The 18,697-nt window shown below is 34.1% G+C and overlaps 1 protein-coding gene across 1 annotated transcript; it reads right to left on the bottom strand.

The window, feature by feature from the left end:
• Positions 1–673: 673 nt before the first annotated feature.
• Positions 674–2,416, bottom strand: LOC132629883 (allene oxide synthase 3). The gene has a single exon (XM_060345291.1). The coding sequence runs from the start codon at positions 2,316–2,318 to the stop codon at positions 876–878; it is 1,443 nt and encodes a 480-aa protein (XP_060201274.1). The 5' UTR covers positions 2,319–2,416; the 3' UTR covers positions 674–875.
• Between the last annotated feature and the right edge of the window lie 16,281 nt (positions 2,417–18,697).

The following is an 18,697-nucleotide window of genomic DNA, read 5'->3' as shown; positions in this document are numbered from 1 at the left end:
AATGTTTGGTAATGGTTGAGGATCTTGATTCCCTACCGGACGCGCCGCGATAGGATGCTCCGGCGTGCCCATGGGGTGGTGCGTGAGCACTAACTGCCCAGAAGAGGGAAAATTAAACCGTTAAAGTGGCCGTTATAATTGTTGTACAGATAGAGTTTTTTTTCAATTGAGAGGGTATGATTGTCATTACCGTAGAATAGCAAAAAAAAAAAAAAAAAAGGAAAAGAAGAAGTAGAGCATCGTGATATCATGTTGAGTTATAGTAGTAATTAACTATTTTCCTATAATTGCAGTTATTGGCATCTTGTAGCTTTTCAATTGCCTCAAGTCAATCACCAAGAATTCGAAACAACTAATTGGTTCACTCGAAAAACAACTTTGCATTATTGTCTCTTCACCGTCAAATTCCTATAAGATCAAGCTTATCAAAGTCGCATATCGTCGATACCAAAACTAACGTAAGAACACAAAATACAAAAAATAATTACATTTTGTTGGGCCCGTGCTATGCACGGGTTTTTCGTATCTAGTAATATGTAAAAGTTAGACTTAACTCTTTCTTAAAACTATTACTACTATATATAGGTGATGGTAACTGAAATAGGAGGGATCTTTTATTATTAGAACAAAGGAAGTAAATACTAACGCTACCCATTTAATGTGGTCAAACAAATATCATAAGATAATTTTTTTATTCATAATTGAATTTTTTAATTATTGGCCACACGTACAAATTTAAATAAGAAAATTGCATACAAATTCAAACATACAATTTTTCATCGAAAGCTAGATTTTGAACAACCCTAGATGTAATCTATTGAGGGCGTTCTTATTTATTGCAAATATACTCAATCCTTGACATTCGTCGTTCCACTTCATGATGTTGCCTTGGTTACTGACTTGAAAGTCACCTTTGAACCAAGGAGGAGCTTTCCAAATTCAACTTCAAAAGTATCATAACGCAGGAAAAACTCCACCACCATTAGCCTGCCTAATAACACTATCAAATCTTTGCCAGGACATTGTTTATCAGTCACAGTTGGTTCAACTGTCTCCTTACCATTTGACCAGTACACATACTTGAGCAATGCCTCTCCACCCCCCACAAATCTATCTGGATGAAATTCCTCCGGGTTCTTAAAAACTCTAGGGTCCTTTGTGGCCACTGGCTGATACCCAAAAATCAGTTCATCTTTCTTGATCAAGAATGATGAATCATGGTTTGAGACAATTATATTTTTTCTTGCCCTTACAGTTTGGAATGGAACTGGAGGGTCCATTCGTAATGTCTCATACACCACAGACTTAACCAGCGTCATCTTCTCCAGTGCTGCAGTAGTGACCCCTCCTGCTTCTTTAACAGCGGCTCTGATTTCTTTGGCGAGCCGACTGTGTAAACTCGGTCCTGCTGATCCAATCCACTTGATTAAAGATGGGAAGAACACTTTCATGCCACCATATGAATTGAACCCTGCAAGGAAAACAAAGTTATGGCAGGCTTCATCTCTTTTCAGTCCAAGCTTCTCAGCTTCATGTAAAATAGACCCCATGTTGTTGTAGAAAGCATTATATAGTTTCTGATGACCAGATTTTACGAGGAAGTATGGTAGAGGGAAGGTGTGCAGAACCAAATCTTCAAGGAAGTTTGGTACAAATTTGAGGCCTAGTGATATCAACGGAGCCAGTTGAAGGAACACCCATTTGTCTACAGTTTTTGGTCCATTAGTGCCAAGACTTGTATCAGTTGGACTTTTTCCCTCACAGAACAACCGAAAGTTGAATTCAAATGACAGGTTATCACTGAGGGGGTTGAAGTAAGAAGTTCCTTTCTCGGACAATTCTTTTTCAAGACTAGTAAACACTTGAGAGATTGAGCTAACAAAGATGGGGATGAATTTGTCGTGCAATCTAGCTAGTGTGGACAAGAAAAGGCCTTTCAATCTGGTGTGTTGGGGATCAGTGGTACCAAGAAAACCACAAACCTTATAACCACCATTAAAAGCTGGGGAGGACATGAAAGTGCCTTCGAAGTAGTCTTGCTTATCAACTTGGGTGTTGTCAAAAAGGATAGGATAACTAACAGCGTCCAGAAGGACAATGACTTTGGAGTTAGGAGCATTGAATGGGCCAGGAGGGGCATTGGCTCTAAAGATAGAAGATCCATATTTTTTCATGCGAGACCTGAAAAACTCTTCAGGACCTTGGTTATAGTGGAAGTCATAGCGATCTTTTATTGCTCCAAAGAAGGGGAGGCCATAATCACCTGGGATTTCTTTCATAGGAAGCTTAGAAACTGAAGAATCAATGGCAATATCCATTATTAATCTTTATTATGATCTTTGGTTTTTGATGTGTGATCTTATGTTTGTAGGAGATATATATATATAGGATATGGCAAGAAGTGATCGTTCAATCCTAGCATTTTTCACATGGAAGAAATAAGTAGTGAAACCGTCTTATTCGGTGCTGCATTTATGTAGTTGTTTCAAATATTTAAATTATTGCGGGCCAAGACATTTTCTTGGAGAAACTGTTAAAATAGAAACCAATAATAGTCTCTTATGGGTCCATTAATATATTATATAATATACTAGTTAGCATAATGTACCTATAGTACGTGGATCACGAAAATAAGGTCGCTATCAAAGTTGTGATAGACTAGAGCTAAATTTTGGAACTTGCTAGACTCAGGTACGTTGCATATATATTTACACGAACACAAGTGACTAATTATTAGTAATTACCAATATATATCTACATAGAAGTAATTTACTTTGAATAGATTTCAGGTTCATTCAAATTTTGTATAGTGTTTTAGATCATTAAACTACAATATTCTCTTAAAGATTAATTTTATAAGTGGCCTTTTACTAATACTAGTTTATATGAACGTGCCTCGCACGTTAATAACAATACGTAATGTTAAGGCGATCGGCATTAACTATGTCATTCTCCCATTTCTTCCACAATTGCATATTTATTGTGAGTAAAGTGCCACCAATATTTCATAATGAACCAATTACTTTATACCATAGAGAACGAATAATTCATTTATCATCAATTAATTCTAAGTAATAATTCACTTTTAAAATGGTATAAATAGCATGTCAACATTAAACTCATATGTCAAGATTGATAAATAGATTATGAACGTAGTTTAGGGTCTTTATTGAAGATATATATAAAAAAAATTAGTTTTCTTTTAATATATTCTAGCACCTCATATAATTTTGACTTATCTAAATAAATTATAAAATTACTTTTATTCAAATAATTTTTACAATCAAACTCAAAATGATATCCTTTAGTTTTTAGTGGGGAGAGACGAATTTAGAGGATGAAGGTGTATTTAACGGCACATGAATTAGCTCATCATTTTTTTTTTTTTATCATTCTTTATTTTTAGTTAATCAATTAACTTATTATATTGACTAATTTTTAAAAAAAATATTGATCTGAATTTATTAATGTATCTAACAAGTTAATTGACCGGTTTGTTCGATCACATAACCTCTAATAGTCAAAACCTAACCGGCAACAGCTTCCAAGTATATATAGGAAATTTCATGGATTGAAATAATAGAAAATAGTAAACGGTGTAAGAGATATTATCATCTTAGGTTTCATTTATTTTCTTAGTTGTCTGATCAGAATCAACACAATCAATATAATGTAAAATATTTCAGTTAACATTACTCTGGATATAAAAATGTCCCAGAGAAAATTGAGTAATACTTGTGATAATCATCAACCAATTTGACTTTCAAACTTAATACATTAGCAGTAGCATTGGGATATATCTTTAATTAATTGTTTACAATGTTCTACTGTACTTTTGAGCTTGGCATCCACCTAATCCACCCACGCATGTGGGAGTAGGATAGAGCAGCGACTTCATACTCTGTACATATAGTAATTAGTTTTAGGCAAATTATAATTGTGCTTTTTCTTGTTTATACTTGTAAATAATTAAACAAAGCACGTTTTTATAATTTCGTAAGAAAATATAGATTAGGGTGCATATGCTAAGAAAAATATAATAAGGTGTGAATCATAAAAAAAAAAAAAAAAGAGTATTTATTTTTCCCTTTTTCATTCAAATGGCTTTTCGTTTAATTTTAATTCAAGTGCTCAGAATTTTGTATTTCAAATTTTAAGTATTAGGTAAAAGTCTTAATATAAGGGAGGAGTTAGAGTGTCCATTATGGATTTAGTCGAATCCAGTTGTTTTGGTTCAAATCATGCATTTATCTCAAAAATTAATAATAAAATATGTACAAATTTGTAATTTAGATATCGGTAACTTACAAAAAAATAAAATCCAGAACCCTTAAACTTTAGATCATGGGTCTGCTGCCTAAATATTAGTGCAATATTTTCTTTTAAAGCGGAAACATAGCTGAAAACCCATGTGGAATTGTTATAGCTTGGAAATTCAAGAATAAAGTTTGAGAGAAAATTTATATGATGAAGGAAATTAACCACTATATATAAACGCTATGTGATTACATCAAGTTAGACGTGTATCTTGAAGTTGTTTGCATATCTCTAATAGCTAAATATTTTAAAGAGATATCAAATAATTTAAAGTGACAAATTTAAGATGTATGCTTATTAAATGGGGTGCTATGCTTATGAGTTATTCTACATTTCGTAATTATTATTATTATTATTATTATTATTATTATTTTCTCTTATACATAAGAGGAGGTTTCAAGGTGGGTGCTTAAGAGGAATTAAAGTGCACGTCGAGGGTAATATAGTCATTCAGTTATATCCATAAGCTGATCGTATGGACCACTCATCCCCGATGATAAGCTTTAGCCTCTTATGCATCCCCTGGACGTAAGAGAAATAGAAAATTACAAACGAATATTTGACATTGTGTAACTCCTTACCCCTCTTTCCTATTTTTGATTATCACCATATAGGATGAGAGATTCTAGGTATTACAAATGAAGGAAACTGATTTGTCAAGAATCAGTTTAAAGTGGACAATGAAAATTTAAATTCAGTATAAAGAATTATATATACTTCAGATTTTATTCTTGGTTCTCGTTGTTGTCGATGAGCTCCATCAGTTACCCGTATATAATTATGTCTCATTTGCTAAATTTTCTGGTAGAATCAGTTGAGGAATCAGCAACTCATTGTTTGTTTATGGATATCATCTAATACCTCTGCGAACCTAAGAATTTCATCAGCCAGGTTAAAGGGTAGTATTTATGATCAATTCAGTGAAAACGATGCCCAATGATGTACTTTTATATGTTTGTTCAGTTTCTTGTGAAGGACAAACTCTCCTTCGAAACTCTTTTATCTTGTATAGATTATAGCACTTTTGAGCTTGGAAGGTTTCTCTTTAGGAAGGTCAAAATTTTATTGTAGCCCTCAACTGCTTCGATCAACTATCTTGGTCGACCTTTTTAGAACCATCATCTTTGGATATACACGATAAAGATGTTAAGCCACCAACGGGGAAAAAATGAACATACAAAGTCTTGCACCAGGAAAATTTGGTAACCAAAGCAATGATAAGCTAATTAATTAAAGCAAATTAAGAGTCATAAGCATCTCTGTAGGACATGAATGATCAAGATTGACAATTTTCATATAGCATTAACCATAAACAATTAATAGCAAGATATCCCACATCATATGTAATTCGCCTTGAACGGTTCGTAATGCAATTAGCTTCTGCAGAATACCAAACTCTTGCCTTCTTATCATGTCTTTTGTGGAGTGATTATATAATTTTCTTTTTAATAGAAAATGGTGATTTGTGTGATAAAGTAACATGGAGTTTTTGAAAAATGTTTTCCCTTTGATTTTAATGATGTGAAAGCCCTGATTCTTGATTTGTGAATTTTATCTATGGAGAAATATATAATTGCTTATTGAACTTTGACAATTTGTTACGAATTGTAAACCGGAGTTTGCAATCTGGAGTAAGTTTCTTAATTATTGACTTATAATTGTTCCGTAGCTAGCTATTTCTACAACAGAATATTACTTGATCACATACAAGGAAGTGAACTTTAGATGGCACAATGCTTCTGAGGCTAGAAAAGTGGTGCGGGAATTTCTAGAATGGAGTCGAAACCTTCGGCTTTTCGCTTCTAACTCTTCTGTTTATGGAGAAGCATGAAATTTATAGAAAAGAAAGCATACTTTCTGAAAGATCCATTTCCATGAGAGAGTATGTCTAAAAGAAGGCTCCATAAGTCCCATTCTTCACTATTATTTTTTCAGTTAGTTTTCAGCTTCTTTCTAAAATCGTATGCTTAAACAAAAACTGTGACTCAAAAAATATGAAAGAACAGCTGTGAATAGTTTTAAGTATGCTCAATTCATGTTGTAAGAAAGTTGTCACAAGGTAGGCTCTCTCAATTCATGTCGTAAGAAAGTTGTCACAAGATAGGCTCTTGCTCGAGTCAGTTTACCTGTCTTCTTATCAATTGATCTTGGAGTTGCTTAGATCACCTATTTAGAGGCAACCATTACTTATAAATATTGGAGTTTTTTAAGCATGCCAAATTTCAATTTACTGGGTTTTGAAATCACGACTTAAAGTTGTGATTTTGTAGCTTTTGTAGTTCAGAAGCTACAAAAGCTAAACTTTTGTGTTTTAGAATTTTTAAGGATTAATATAGCTTTTGAACCTTCATTTGCCCATATTCAAAGAGTACAGTAATGTCCAGTCCATAAATCATATATAAGGACCACAAGCATTTCATAAAACAATTTTTTATTTTTTTTTTAAATTCGTAATTGTCATGTAGATGATAGATTGCAGAAGCTTTGCATGGTTTAATGCATGGAATTGGGGGAGAAAAAAGAAATGAAAGAGGAAGATAAAGTGCAGCTGCTATAGCTGAGTTGAAGGTAGAAAATTAAAAGTAAGACTGAGAGAAACTCTTTCGAGAAACACAGAAAACTCTGAAGCTACACTCCATTCAGGGTGTGGCTAAATAGTATTTGATGTATACTCTTGAGTTAGCAATAGTAGAAGGACCAATTTGCACTTGACAACATGTTAGATTCCAATCCAAATCCAATAAGAAATTGACAGCAACAACATTATGCAGCTCTCTCTCTCTCTCTCTCTCACACACACAGCGCTTGGTTTTGGGGTTCAAGAGCGATTGATGTGTTAGTTGATTTAATGCATTACACATATGGTTGAGAAATATGGCTGAGCTGCCGATATTGATGCACACACAGTGGGTGCTAGAAAATACGTGTATTGGTGTAAACTGGCTTCATATTACCCTCTTCGCACTATTAGAAGCAGAAGCAATATTACTTCGTTCCTTCATGTTTATTTCTACCTTTTGTTAATTATGTTAGAGGACACCTCAAGTAACATTGCACCTTTCTTCTACTTGTAAAATATGTTAATTCACTCTTCTCCTTTGATGTATCAGGTATGGACTTGGCTATCATGCTGCACGAATCTCAACCTCTTTTTGCTGATTTTCTATATTATTTAATATCTAAGTAAATAGGTACCAGTTATTGCTACTGAAAGGTTAGCTGCTACAAAGGATGCAACACTTCAACATCTAATTGTGTGATGTTAGTTATATCCATGGGTGAATATTTTGTTTCAAAATGTATGTCTCGCATGTATTAATTTTTATTATTTGCAATTCTCTATCAAAACAAAGTTAATAAAAAATAACCAACTTTCACGATGTTGGGCCCGTACTAGCATGGCCATACCTACCTAGTTCCGAATAGAAAGCCGAAGTATATAGGTATTAGAAGTCCATACGAATTCATGTAAGTTAGTATTTTAGGTAAATTCGTAGTGTACTATTTTTTAGCATAAAATATCTAAGGGCATAAAAATCATTCAATATGTAAAGGATATTTTGGTCAACCAACATTTATATTCATGCTTTTATAGTAACTAGTCTCTATAAACGTGCAGTTGCACATTATTTCTAGTCAATTTCAATCATAGTAAAATTATTAGATAATATTAGTTGTAATTATATATATTTATTTTATGAGTTATAAAAATACTAAGTATTATATTATAGGATTGTGTCTACTTAATATTTCTTTGAAATTCATGTTCTGTCTCCCGCATTTAGAGTCCTTCAAAAAGAGTAACCGTCGAAATACAACAATCAATACAAAATAAGATAATAAAAACTACAACGTTATTAAAATTAAAACTCTCAGCCAAAATCAAAAGAAACCATCGAGCATAGTGATGTCCAAGTCATGAATACAAATTTGTCATAGTCACCGGAAGTTTCTTTTAAATAAAATTATTAATTGATTTTGAAGTCTTAAATTATAACCTTATAACCTTTAATCACAAAGATATCCAACGGAAATAGGCCACTGATTTGATTTTTCCTTATTTGGACGTGACAGCAAGTTAAATACTCTTTAATTAATTACGTATTAGATTAGGAATCAAAATTCAGAAGTCGTATTTGTTTTAAACTCTATTTTCAATTGTGATTTTTTTTTCATTTATCATAATGGCCATTAGAAATATGATAGAATTACAGTAAAAGGGTACATAAGTCATTCAATATTTAACTGATGTTTTGGTCAACCAACATTTATATTCGTGCTTTTAAAATAATATAGACTAGTCTCTATAAACGTGGAGTTACACGTTATTCCCTGTCGACCTTAATTATCGCAAAAAAATTAGGTAATTAGGTAATCACTATTTTATGAGGTACAAGAATATTACTATAGTATAAGACTGTATCCACTTAATATTTGTTTGAAAATAATGTCTTGGTATATATTTTTTTTCTTTTTCCCCCACATGAAAACATGGTACGACTAAAATAATTCAATATTCATATATGTATTCATTTATTGTCATTCACAAATATAAAAGGGCTGAAAAGAGTACTATACAAAATTAAATTATAAAAATATCTTTCAGATTTAAGAATATTTTGTCATTTATTTTAAATAAATTTAAGTTGACCATAAAAATAAGATATAATATGTTATAAAAGAGTCAAGTCCTCCCATCGCCATAAGTTTTTCTAACTTCACCATAGTTTTCATGATGAAATGTTTATACGAAGAAACAATTTCAACTATTTTGTTTTCTTTCAATGTAAAATGTTATATCTACCGATTCGCAAGAGATAACCAATCGATTTTACGATAGCTATTCTTGTTTTTTCTCATCCTCCTATTTAATTAAGCAAATAAAAAATTCATTTGTTATCCATAAATATTAATGATGACAAATATTATATCAAATATGAATATAATCTAATTTATTAATTTTCTATCGTTTCATAAAATCTTTAAGATTATAATTTTATCCAACATTTAGTCTACTCACTGTCTTGAAATAAATTAAAATATGGTCAAATGATTACCTAATCATTTTTTAAGTTGGAATTAAAAGCTTAAGTTATAACACGCACAAACATCAATCACAAAAACAATCCAACGCAAATAAGGTCAGGGGCTTGATATTTCCTTATTTGAATCTGATAGCAAAGACTAATTAATTAGATTTGGAACCGAAATCCAGATGTAGTATTTGTTTTAAACTCTACTTTTAACTATGACAATTTTTTTTGATTTACAAAACTAACCAATAAAATATAGTAAAATTAAACTTAAAGGGTATAAAAGTCGTTCAATATTTAAAGGATATTTTGGTCAACCAACATTTATATTCATGCTTTTAAATAATAATAATATAGACTAGTATCTATAAACGTGCATTTGCACATTATTTCCAATCAATCTCAATCATAATAAAATATATTAGATAATATTATTTGTAATTGTAAATAGATGTAAGAGCCCAATTTCTCTTGTTTACTTTTTATTTTTTTGTTATATGTTTCTCCATTTTGTTAAAATGATAGCAACAATGGATATAATTATTTAATACGTGATATTTCGTGTAAGGCATGTTCATACAAATTTAAGTTGATCATAAAAGTAAAATACAATATTTAAAAAGGAAACGCCGTAAATTTTTATGACTTCATGGTAGTTTTCGTGTATCTTCTGTCAATTAGACATGCTGAACACTTGTGTTCGACTTCTACTATTTAATGTTACTTAAGATCAATAAAGCTTGGTTTTAGCAAAAAAAAAAAACGTATGAGGTAATGCAATACCTAAGCCTATTAAAATGTGATTTACTAATAACCTAATCATTTTCTATGTTAACTTTTTAGTTTTAACACGGACAACGCTTACTTTCGATCACAATGTTAATCCTAGGCCAATAAGGCTACTGGTTGGATATATCCTTATTTGAACACGATAGTAAGACTCTATAATAATTAGATTAGGAACAAAATTCAGAAGTTGTATTTGTTTTAAATTCTACTTTCTATTATGATATTTTATGTTTACCAAAATAGCTAATACGAACATGGTTGAATTAGACTAAAAGGGTATATAAGTCGTTCAATATTTGAAGGATATTTTGGTCAACCAACATTTATATTAATGTTTTTAAAATAGTATAGATAGACTGGTGTCTATGAACGTGCCTAGTACGTTAATAATAACACGTAATGTTAAGGCGATCAGCATTAACTATGTCATTCCCTCATTTCTTCCACAATTGCATATTTATTGTGAGTAAAGTGCCACCAATATTTCATAATGAACCAATTACTTTATACCATAGAGAACGAATAATTCATTTATCATCTATTCTAAGTAATAATTCACTTTTAAAATTGTATAAATAGCATTTCAACATTAAACTCATATGTCAAGATTGATATATAGATTATGAACGTAGTTTAGGGACTTTATTGTCACGCTGCGAACCTGGGCCTGGACGTAATACGGCACTGGGTGTCTGGCTATATGTGACCGAGCGAACCAACTGGCTGACTGAATCAACATGTGGCATCATAACATACTGAATGCGGAAAATAAACTAACACATGCCGATATACTGAAAGTCTGAATGATACATAATCAAAGTGCAGAAACACTAATATAAGTCTGAAGCACAACTGTAGCCAACATAACTTAACATGAAAATCCTGCGATTCTGTCTAACTGTTACTCTAGTCTATCAAGCCTCTAATGAAGTACTGAAAACCCTGAATGTATGTAAATACTGAAAGATTGTAAAGTAATAATAATGCCCTGAAAGAACTGCGGCTTACCACATAGCTGGTACGAGAATCCTAGCGCTCTGAATCGTCAACCTGTAAACCGGCAAAAGGGACGTAACTATATTTGAATTGCACTGGTATGTAAAGCAACTGAATGGAAGAACTATAAGTACTAAAACTGAACTAATCTGATAACCGATAATTGAAGTGAACAAAAGAAGTAACGACAAGAATACTTCCTGTTCTAAATGGAGAATCACCTGCTTACTAAAAACATAATCTGTGGCCTCAGGCCCAATATAAGTGCACAAGTCTGTGGCCACAGGCGCAAGTATACGTATACATAACTGTGGCCTCAGGCCCAGAATACAGGTGTTTATCATTAAACAACTTATATAAAAGAACTGAGAATCATGCTGAAAAGTATAACACTGACATACTGAGCAATAACTCACTGAGACATATATTTATGAATTGATTATAAGACGTGAAGTTTTAACCATTTATAAACATGCTGAGTATTCTAAACTGAGACTCATAGGTATCAAACACAAGTCTTTATTGATTACGTACTGAGCTCACAACGTTCGAAATAAAAGTTATGAACGAATTACGAAACTAGAGAATAGAAGTTCTGCAACTATGCAAGGAACAAAGCTTAACTATATTTCTGAGGCAATTAGTAACGTTGTAAAAGAACGTGGCGTAGGGAGAATCATTAACAATCTCAAACGCAGAGAGTTAGCCTCACATACCTTAATTCCGGCTTTTGAGCATAATACAACGTTCTCATCCCTTTCAACTTTAATCTATAGCAATACAAGTCAAAGGCATTCAAGATTAGTAATAATATTTATGCTTTGGTTATCTAAGCATTTTATCAAACACTCAGTGGGCATAAAGCTTCATAGCCCTTACTAATGGTGTTTTTCTTCACCCAATTCCCATTCTCTCGCTTCTAGGTGATTCTACAATCCCAAATATATATACTAACACCATATTTCATCATCCAAATTATTACAACAATCTTAAGTCAACAATCCAAACCCTACTATAGTTCATGTAATCCTCTTTATCAAACTCATTTACTATTCTCCCAAGAACTTCATAAATGCATAACTATAAATGATTAGAGAGTAGAAGCATTACCTTTCTTAAGTTCAATCCTCTATAATTCGAATGCTAGGGTTTCCCACACCCAACAATAACGTCTCAATTCAAGGTTCTATGGATTAGAAGGGTTTAATCATATTAATAAGATGTTGGAGAGTTGGAATTAACTAGAAATCATCATAGAACTTACCTAGTAGGGTTCTTAATGATTGGGACTTGTTCTCTCTTGCCTTAGGATGATTTTTCGTGAATATGGGGTGTTAGGAAATGAACCCCAAGCTTAAATACACTTAAAAACGCGAAAACCCGAAAATCTGACCTACATGCGTCGGGCCAGCGTCGCATGCCCAACACGGATTAGTCATGTATAACTCGGTCTGTGAACATATTTTTCACTCTGGGCCCGCGATGCGTGGCCAACGGGGAAGTGCCCTTCCCGTGTCGCGTGGCTAGCATGGGTGTCTGGCTTCTCTGAGCAATTTTGCAGCATTCATAACTTCTTGATCCTATCTCTGTTTAGCTTGATCTCTATATGGATGGAAAGGTATTTCTATGTACTACAACTTTCATTAAGGAACCTTTTCCAAATTCTTAACTAATCAAGGGGTTACGGGTGCCCAAAGTAGGCCTGTCAACCATTTTCATAAAACGATCAAACCTTCAAAATTTCTGCTAAAACTCTATCGATACGAGTCCAACCTTGGTTCTAAGATACGGGGTTTAACATTATCTCTCCCTTGGGATCATTCATCCATGAAAGATGGTCTTAGTTATATCATGACTAATTCTGGGGCTCTATGGAACATTCGACAGAGTTTACTCTGTAACTAAGATACCTGAAACTGACTAGCTGAGACACATGATCATTGAAATGCTTACTGAAATGAATGATCACATGATTACTGAACTGCTGTGATACTGAACTAAATAACTACTGAACTGACTGAATACTAAGCTGCCTGAATACTGGACTGACATGAATATCTGAGTACTGAACTGACATGAATGTTATAACGTGACACTAAGTGTATGGCGACCAACTCTGGTGAAAATTTTAGCTCTTAAGCCACTTGATCGGTCCTTGGTAGGATCCTTTATGGTCTAATATATCTGGGGCCGAGTTTTCCTTTCTTCTCAAATTACATGATGCCTTTCATAGGCAAAACTTTTAAGGATCACTCAATCGTTATCATGAAATTCTAAATCTCTGTGCCGCACATCTGATAGGACTTCTGATGACTCTTAGCCGCTTTCAAATTCTCTTGAATCAATTTAACCCCTTTTTCCATAGCCTGATAGATAAAGTTCGGCCCTAGCAATTATATTCTGCCAACTTCACACCAACCAATAGGTGATCTATAACATCGCCCATACAAGGCTTCAAACGGTGCCATCTTTATACTAGCACGATATCTATAGTTAGAAACCAACTCAATGTGAGGCAAATGATCACCCCCATGACCTTTGAAATCTAAAACACATGCTCTCAACATATCTTCGAGCGTTTAGATAGTGTGCCCTGTCTGACGATCTGTCTAAGGATGAAAAGTGGTACTTAGACTTACCTTAGTACCCAATCCTTTCTGAAAGGACTTCCAAAAGTTTATTTGAACTAGATACCTCAATCTGAAACAATGGACACTGGATTCCCATGAAACCTGACTATTTCATGAATATACAACTTGGCATAATCCTCTGCTGAATATGTAGTCTTCACTGGCAAGAAGTGAGCTGTCTTGCTAAGTCGGTCTACAATCACCCAAATCTAATCATGCTTTCGAAAAGAGCGAGATAAACATGTTATGAAGTCCATGTTTATCATCTCCCATTTCCAAACAGGAATTTCTATACTCTGAGCCAATCCACCAGAGGCCTGGTATTCGGCTTTCACTTGTTGAAAATTTGTATACTTAGCCACAAAATCTTCTACGATACATTTTTGTGGATCTTGGGTAGGTAGAATATTTGAATCTGTGCACTTCTGCCATAATCCTCTCTTTACGTCTATCTACCTCTGGGTCGCATTATTTTTTCCTTGGTACCTTCGAGTACTATCATCTCCCCCCTTGTTCTCAAGCCATGGATTTATGCATGTGAATCCCTTCCATTTGCTGCAATAGATAGGGATCATGAAACTATTTTCCTCTCTTGCTCAACTACGAAGGAGGATTTGGCTTTGTTCTGCACAACAACTCTACCATCTTTGAGGTCCAAGATTTGAAATCCTAGGTTTGTTAAATGATGAACACTCATCATGATTCTCTTATCTGCCTTAACATGAGTTAACTACCCATACTTGATTTCTTTTGGAGATACTTCCAGAAATAGTACTGATGTGCGCTAAGTCTTTGTCTAGCACCCTGAAGATTAGAGTCTCGTGCAATGGCACTACCCGTGTTGCACATAACTGAACATGATCTTACAATTTTTATTTGGTCACTTAATCGATAATAACTTATCTGGATAAAAGTCGATCGGCGATCCTTCTACTTACTTCTGGTTTCTTCTACATGCGAGGCATATTCTTTATGGAGACTATCTCATTAGGCCATCCCAACTGAACTAAGGTCCTTCATATCTCATGCTAACCCTTCGTGTTTCAAGTATCCCACTGGACTCACTGACTATTTACGCAACTCCCCCTTAGACCAAAGGTTAAGGTCCTATACTTGCGGATCCTTTTAATTTATCTTATCCCATTATTTTTTTTGCACTCTAAAATAATGACAACTCATTTCTTCGGCTTACTTCAAGCAAGTCTTCCTTACTAGGAAAACTGAATTACTTACATAAACGGAAAGCTAATGTATTCATCACTGGCATACTCTGTCTTAAAGACTTAACTTTGCTCACACTGCCAATTTTAGGAAAACCCTTTTTTCCATAACTCTTAAAGGCTATTCTTCTGTAGTTTGCTCTCTTACGCCTTAGCTGATTTCTCCTTTCACTAATCGCTATATCTTGAATTTAACTTAAACCCTTGGGTTCTAAAACACATTCGGATATATTCAAATTGTCATCCACTTACTAATGTTCATCTGACTAAGTAAATCAAATCTTACCTCTGCTAACTCTACTGAAATTGCTAATGCATGGTATCTACTAAAAATTTACTTACTATTCTTTTGTTAACCACCTGCTATCATCATGTTCTCTTATTTTGATCTGAACTAAAGTGAAACATAAGGTTATTCCTAACTCCCCCATCATCCGACGCTATTCTATGGTCGTATACTATATTTTCTAAACTATAGACATGGATCACACTTAGGGAAATTTGATCTATCTTAAACGAAAAATTGGAACAACTAACCCCAAAACTTTCTGTACACTTCAAAATCATATAAGACTATACACATCCGGGGTAAACACTTAATCACATAACTTAAGAGGGAGGGGCCATATCTTTTATCTCATAGTAATATCTACTTCTTGTAGTAACTTACTAACGTAGTACTTTCTAGTTCTAATCTGAACAAGTTAAAATCATTCCCTGAAATTCAACATCGGCTGCTCTTGATTCTCATTTCGTACATCATATCTTTTTAGAAATGTACATGAGTCTTATAAAAACCTATCTTTTGTAAAAACGTTTCGGACTCCTATGTATTATTCCCTTAGGCTCTTTTCCGATCAAAACTATCACGAGCAGTTTATGATGTTATCCCGTAGGATCTTAAATCTGAGCTATCATCCTCGTACTTGTGACACTATGGCCCAAAAATCAAAATTAACTTATTCTGTAAGGTATAGAATATTCGCATATACTACCATGCATAACTTGTCCTTCCAAGGGCACTATTACCTGATAAATTACTTCATGCGCCATTTGGCGATTCTTGGGTCTTAACCTGGACTTAAAACATGTGAAGATTTTGCTACAGTTATCATTACTTACACTATCTTTTTGCACCCATGGCATTATTGTATACTCACAAGTCATAAGAACCCAGATACACTAAAAATTGGAAATTTGTTAACTAAATAACTTAATATTGGCGTACTGAATAACCATAACCCTACTAATTTAATGACTGTATAATTGGTAACTGAGGTAAACCGATAATTGTAAAACATGATACCTACTTTTGTACTTTCTGATAAGGGTTATTCCCAAGTCCGTATTAATTATTCACTGTATCCCACTTTCAACATCATCTCAAGTCTCATCTGTTAACAACATGCGCTTCATACTTATACCCTGATAGGTAATTATCCTCACTTGGACCTTGAATTTCCTGCTTATCTCTTGCGCGTTTGATACATCAAGAATTCGATAAGAATAGAAGATTACTTATTGCTCTAAGCTTCATGGCACGATTTAGAGTAGAAAGAATGGTAAAATTTTCTAAATGTCCTGTAGCCTCCCAAATATAAGTGTGGCGCGCTTCACACCCATAAGTAGGACTCTACTAGACACGACTTCACAGACTGCCTAGGACTCTTGAACCTAGTGCTCTGATACTAAGCTTTGTCATGCCCCGAACCTGGGGACGTAACACGACACCCGATGCCTGACTACATATGACCGAGTAAATCAATTGGCTAAATGAATCAACATGTGGTATCATAACATACTGAATGCGAAAAATAAACTAACACATGTTGATATACTGAAAGTCTGAATGATACATAATCAAAGTGCGAAAACATTAATATAAGTCTGAAGCATAACTGTAGCCAACATAGCTTAACATGAAAAGCCTACGCCTCTGTCTAACTGTTACTCTAGTATATGAAGCCTCTAATGAAGTACTAAAAACACTGTTTGTATGTAAATACTGAAAGACTATAAAGTAATAATAATGCCTCGAAAGAACTGCGGCTCACCACATAGCTGGTACGAGAATCCTAGCGCTCCGAATCGTCAACCTGTAAACCATTACCTGCATCGTGAGATGCAGGCTCCGAGGGAAAAAGACGTCAGTACATTTGAATTACATTGGTATGTAAAGTAATTGAATGGAAGAACTGTAAGTACTGAAACTAAAGCTGATCTATTAACTGATAACCGATAACTGAAGTGAACAAAAGAAGTAACGATAAGAATACTTCATGTTCTGAATGGAGAGTCACCTGCTTACTGATAACATAATCTGTAGCCTCAGGCCCAATATAAGTTCACAAGTCTGTGGCCACAGGCCCAAGTATACGTATACATAACTATGGCCTCAGGCCCAAAATACAAGTGTTCATCATTAAACAACTTATATAAAAGAACTGAGAATCATGCTGAAAAGTACAACACTGACATACTGAGCAATGACTCACTGAGACATATATTCATGAACTGATTATGAGACCTAAAGCTTTAAACATTTATAAACATGCTGAGTATTCTAGACTGAGACTCATGGGTATCAAACACAAGTCTATATTGATTATGTACTGAGCTCACAATGTTCAGAATGAAAGTCATAAACGAATTACGAAACTAGAGAATAGAAGTTCTGCAACTATTCATGGAACTAACCTTAACTATATTTCTGAGGCAATTAGTAACGTTATAAAAGAACGTGGCGTAGGGAGAATTATTAACATTCTCAAATGTAGAGCTTAGCCACACATACCTTAATTCCGGCCTTTGAGCATAATACAACGTTCGTCAACTCTTTCAACTTTAATCTATAGGAATACAAGTCAAAGGGATTCAAGATTAGCAATAATATTCATGCATTGGTCATCTAAGCATTTTATCAAACGCTCGGCGGGCATAAAGCTTCATAGCCCTTCCTAATGATGTTTTTCTTCACCCAATTCCCATGCTATTGCTTCTAGGTGATTCTACAATCCCAAATAGATATACTAACACCATATTTCATCATCCAAATTATTACAACTATCTCAAGTCAACAATCCAAAACCTATTATTGTTCGTGTAATCCTCTTTATCAAACCCATTTACTATTCTCCCAAGAACTTTATAAATTCACAACTATACATAATTAGAGAGTTGATGAATTACCTTTTTTAAGCTCAATCCTATAGAATTCGAATGCTAGGGTTTCCCACGCCCAATAATAACGTCTCAATTCAAGGTTCTAAGATGTTGGAGAGTTGGAATTATCTAGAAATCATCATTGAACTTACCTTGTAGGGTTCTTGAAGCTCGGGAATTGTTCTCTCTTGCCTCAGGATGATATTTTTATGAATATGGGGTGTTAGGGAATAAACCCCAAGCTTAAATACACTTAAAAACGCGAAACCCGAAATCTGACCCGAAAATCCGACCCACTCATATCGGGCCCACGTCGCATGCCCAACACGGAGTCAGCATGCAGACCTCAGTCTAAGAGCAGATTTTTCACTTTGGACCTGCGACGCGTGGCCAACACGGATGTCTGGCTTCTCTGAGCGATTTTGCAACGTTCATAACTTCTTGTTTCGATCTCCGTTTGGCCTGATCTTTATTTGGATAGAAAGGTATTTCTATGTACTACAACTTTCATCAAGGAACCTTTTCCAAATTCTTAACCGATCAAGGGGTT

Source organism: Lycium barbarum, chromosome 1 (assembly GCF_019175385.1).
Source record: "Lycium barbarum isolate Lr01 chromosome 1, ASM1917538v2, whole genome shotgun sequence".
Lineage (NCBI taxonomy): Eukaryota > Viridiplantae > Streptophyta > Magnoliopsida > Solanales > Solanaceae > Lycium > Lycium barbarum.
This window is presented reverse-complemented; position numbering and strand designations above follow the sequence as displayed.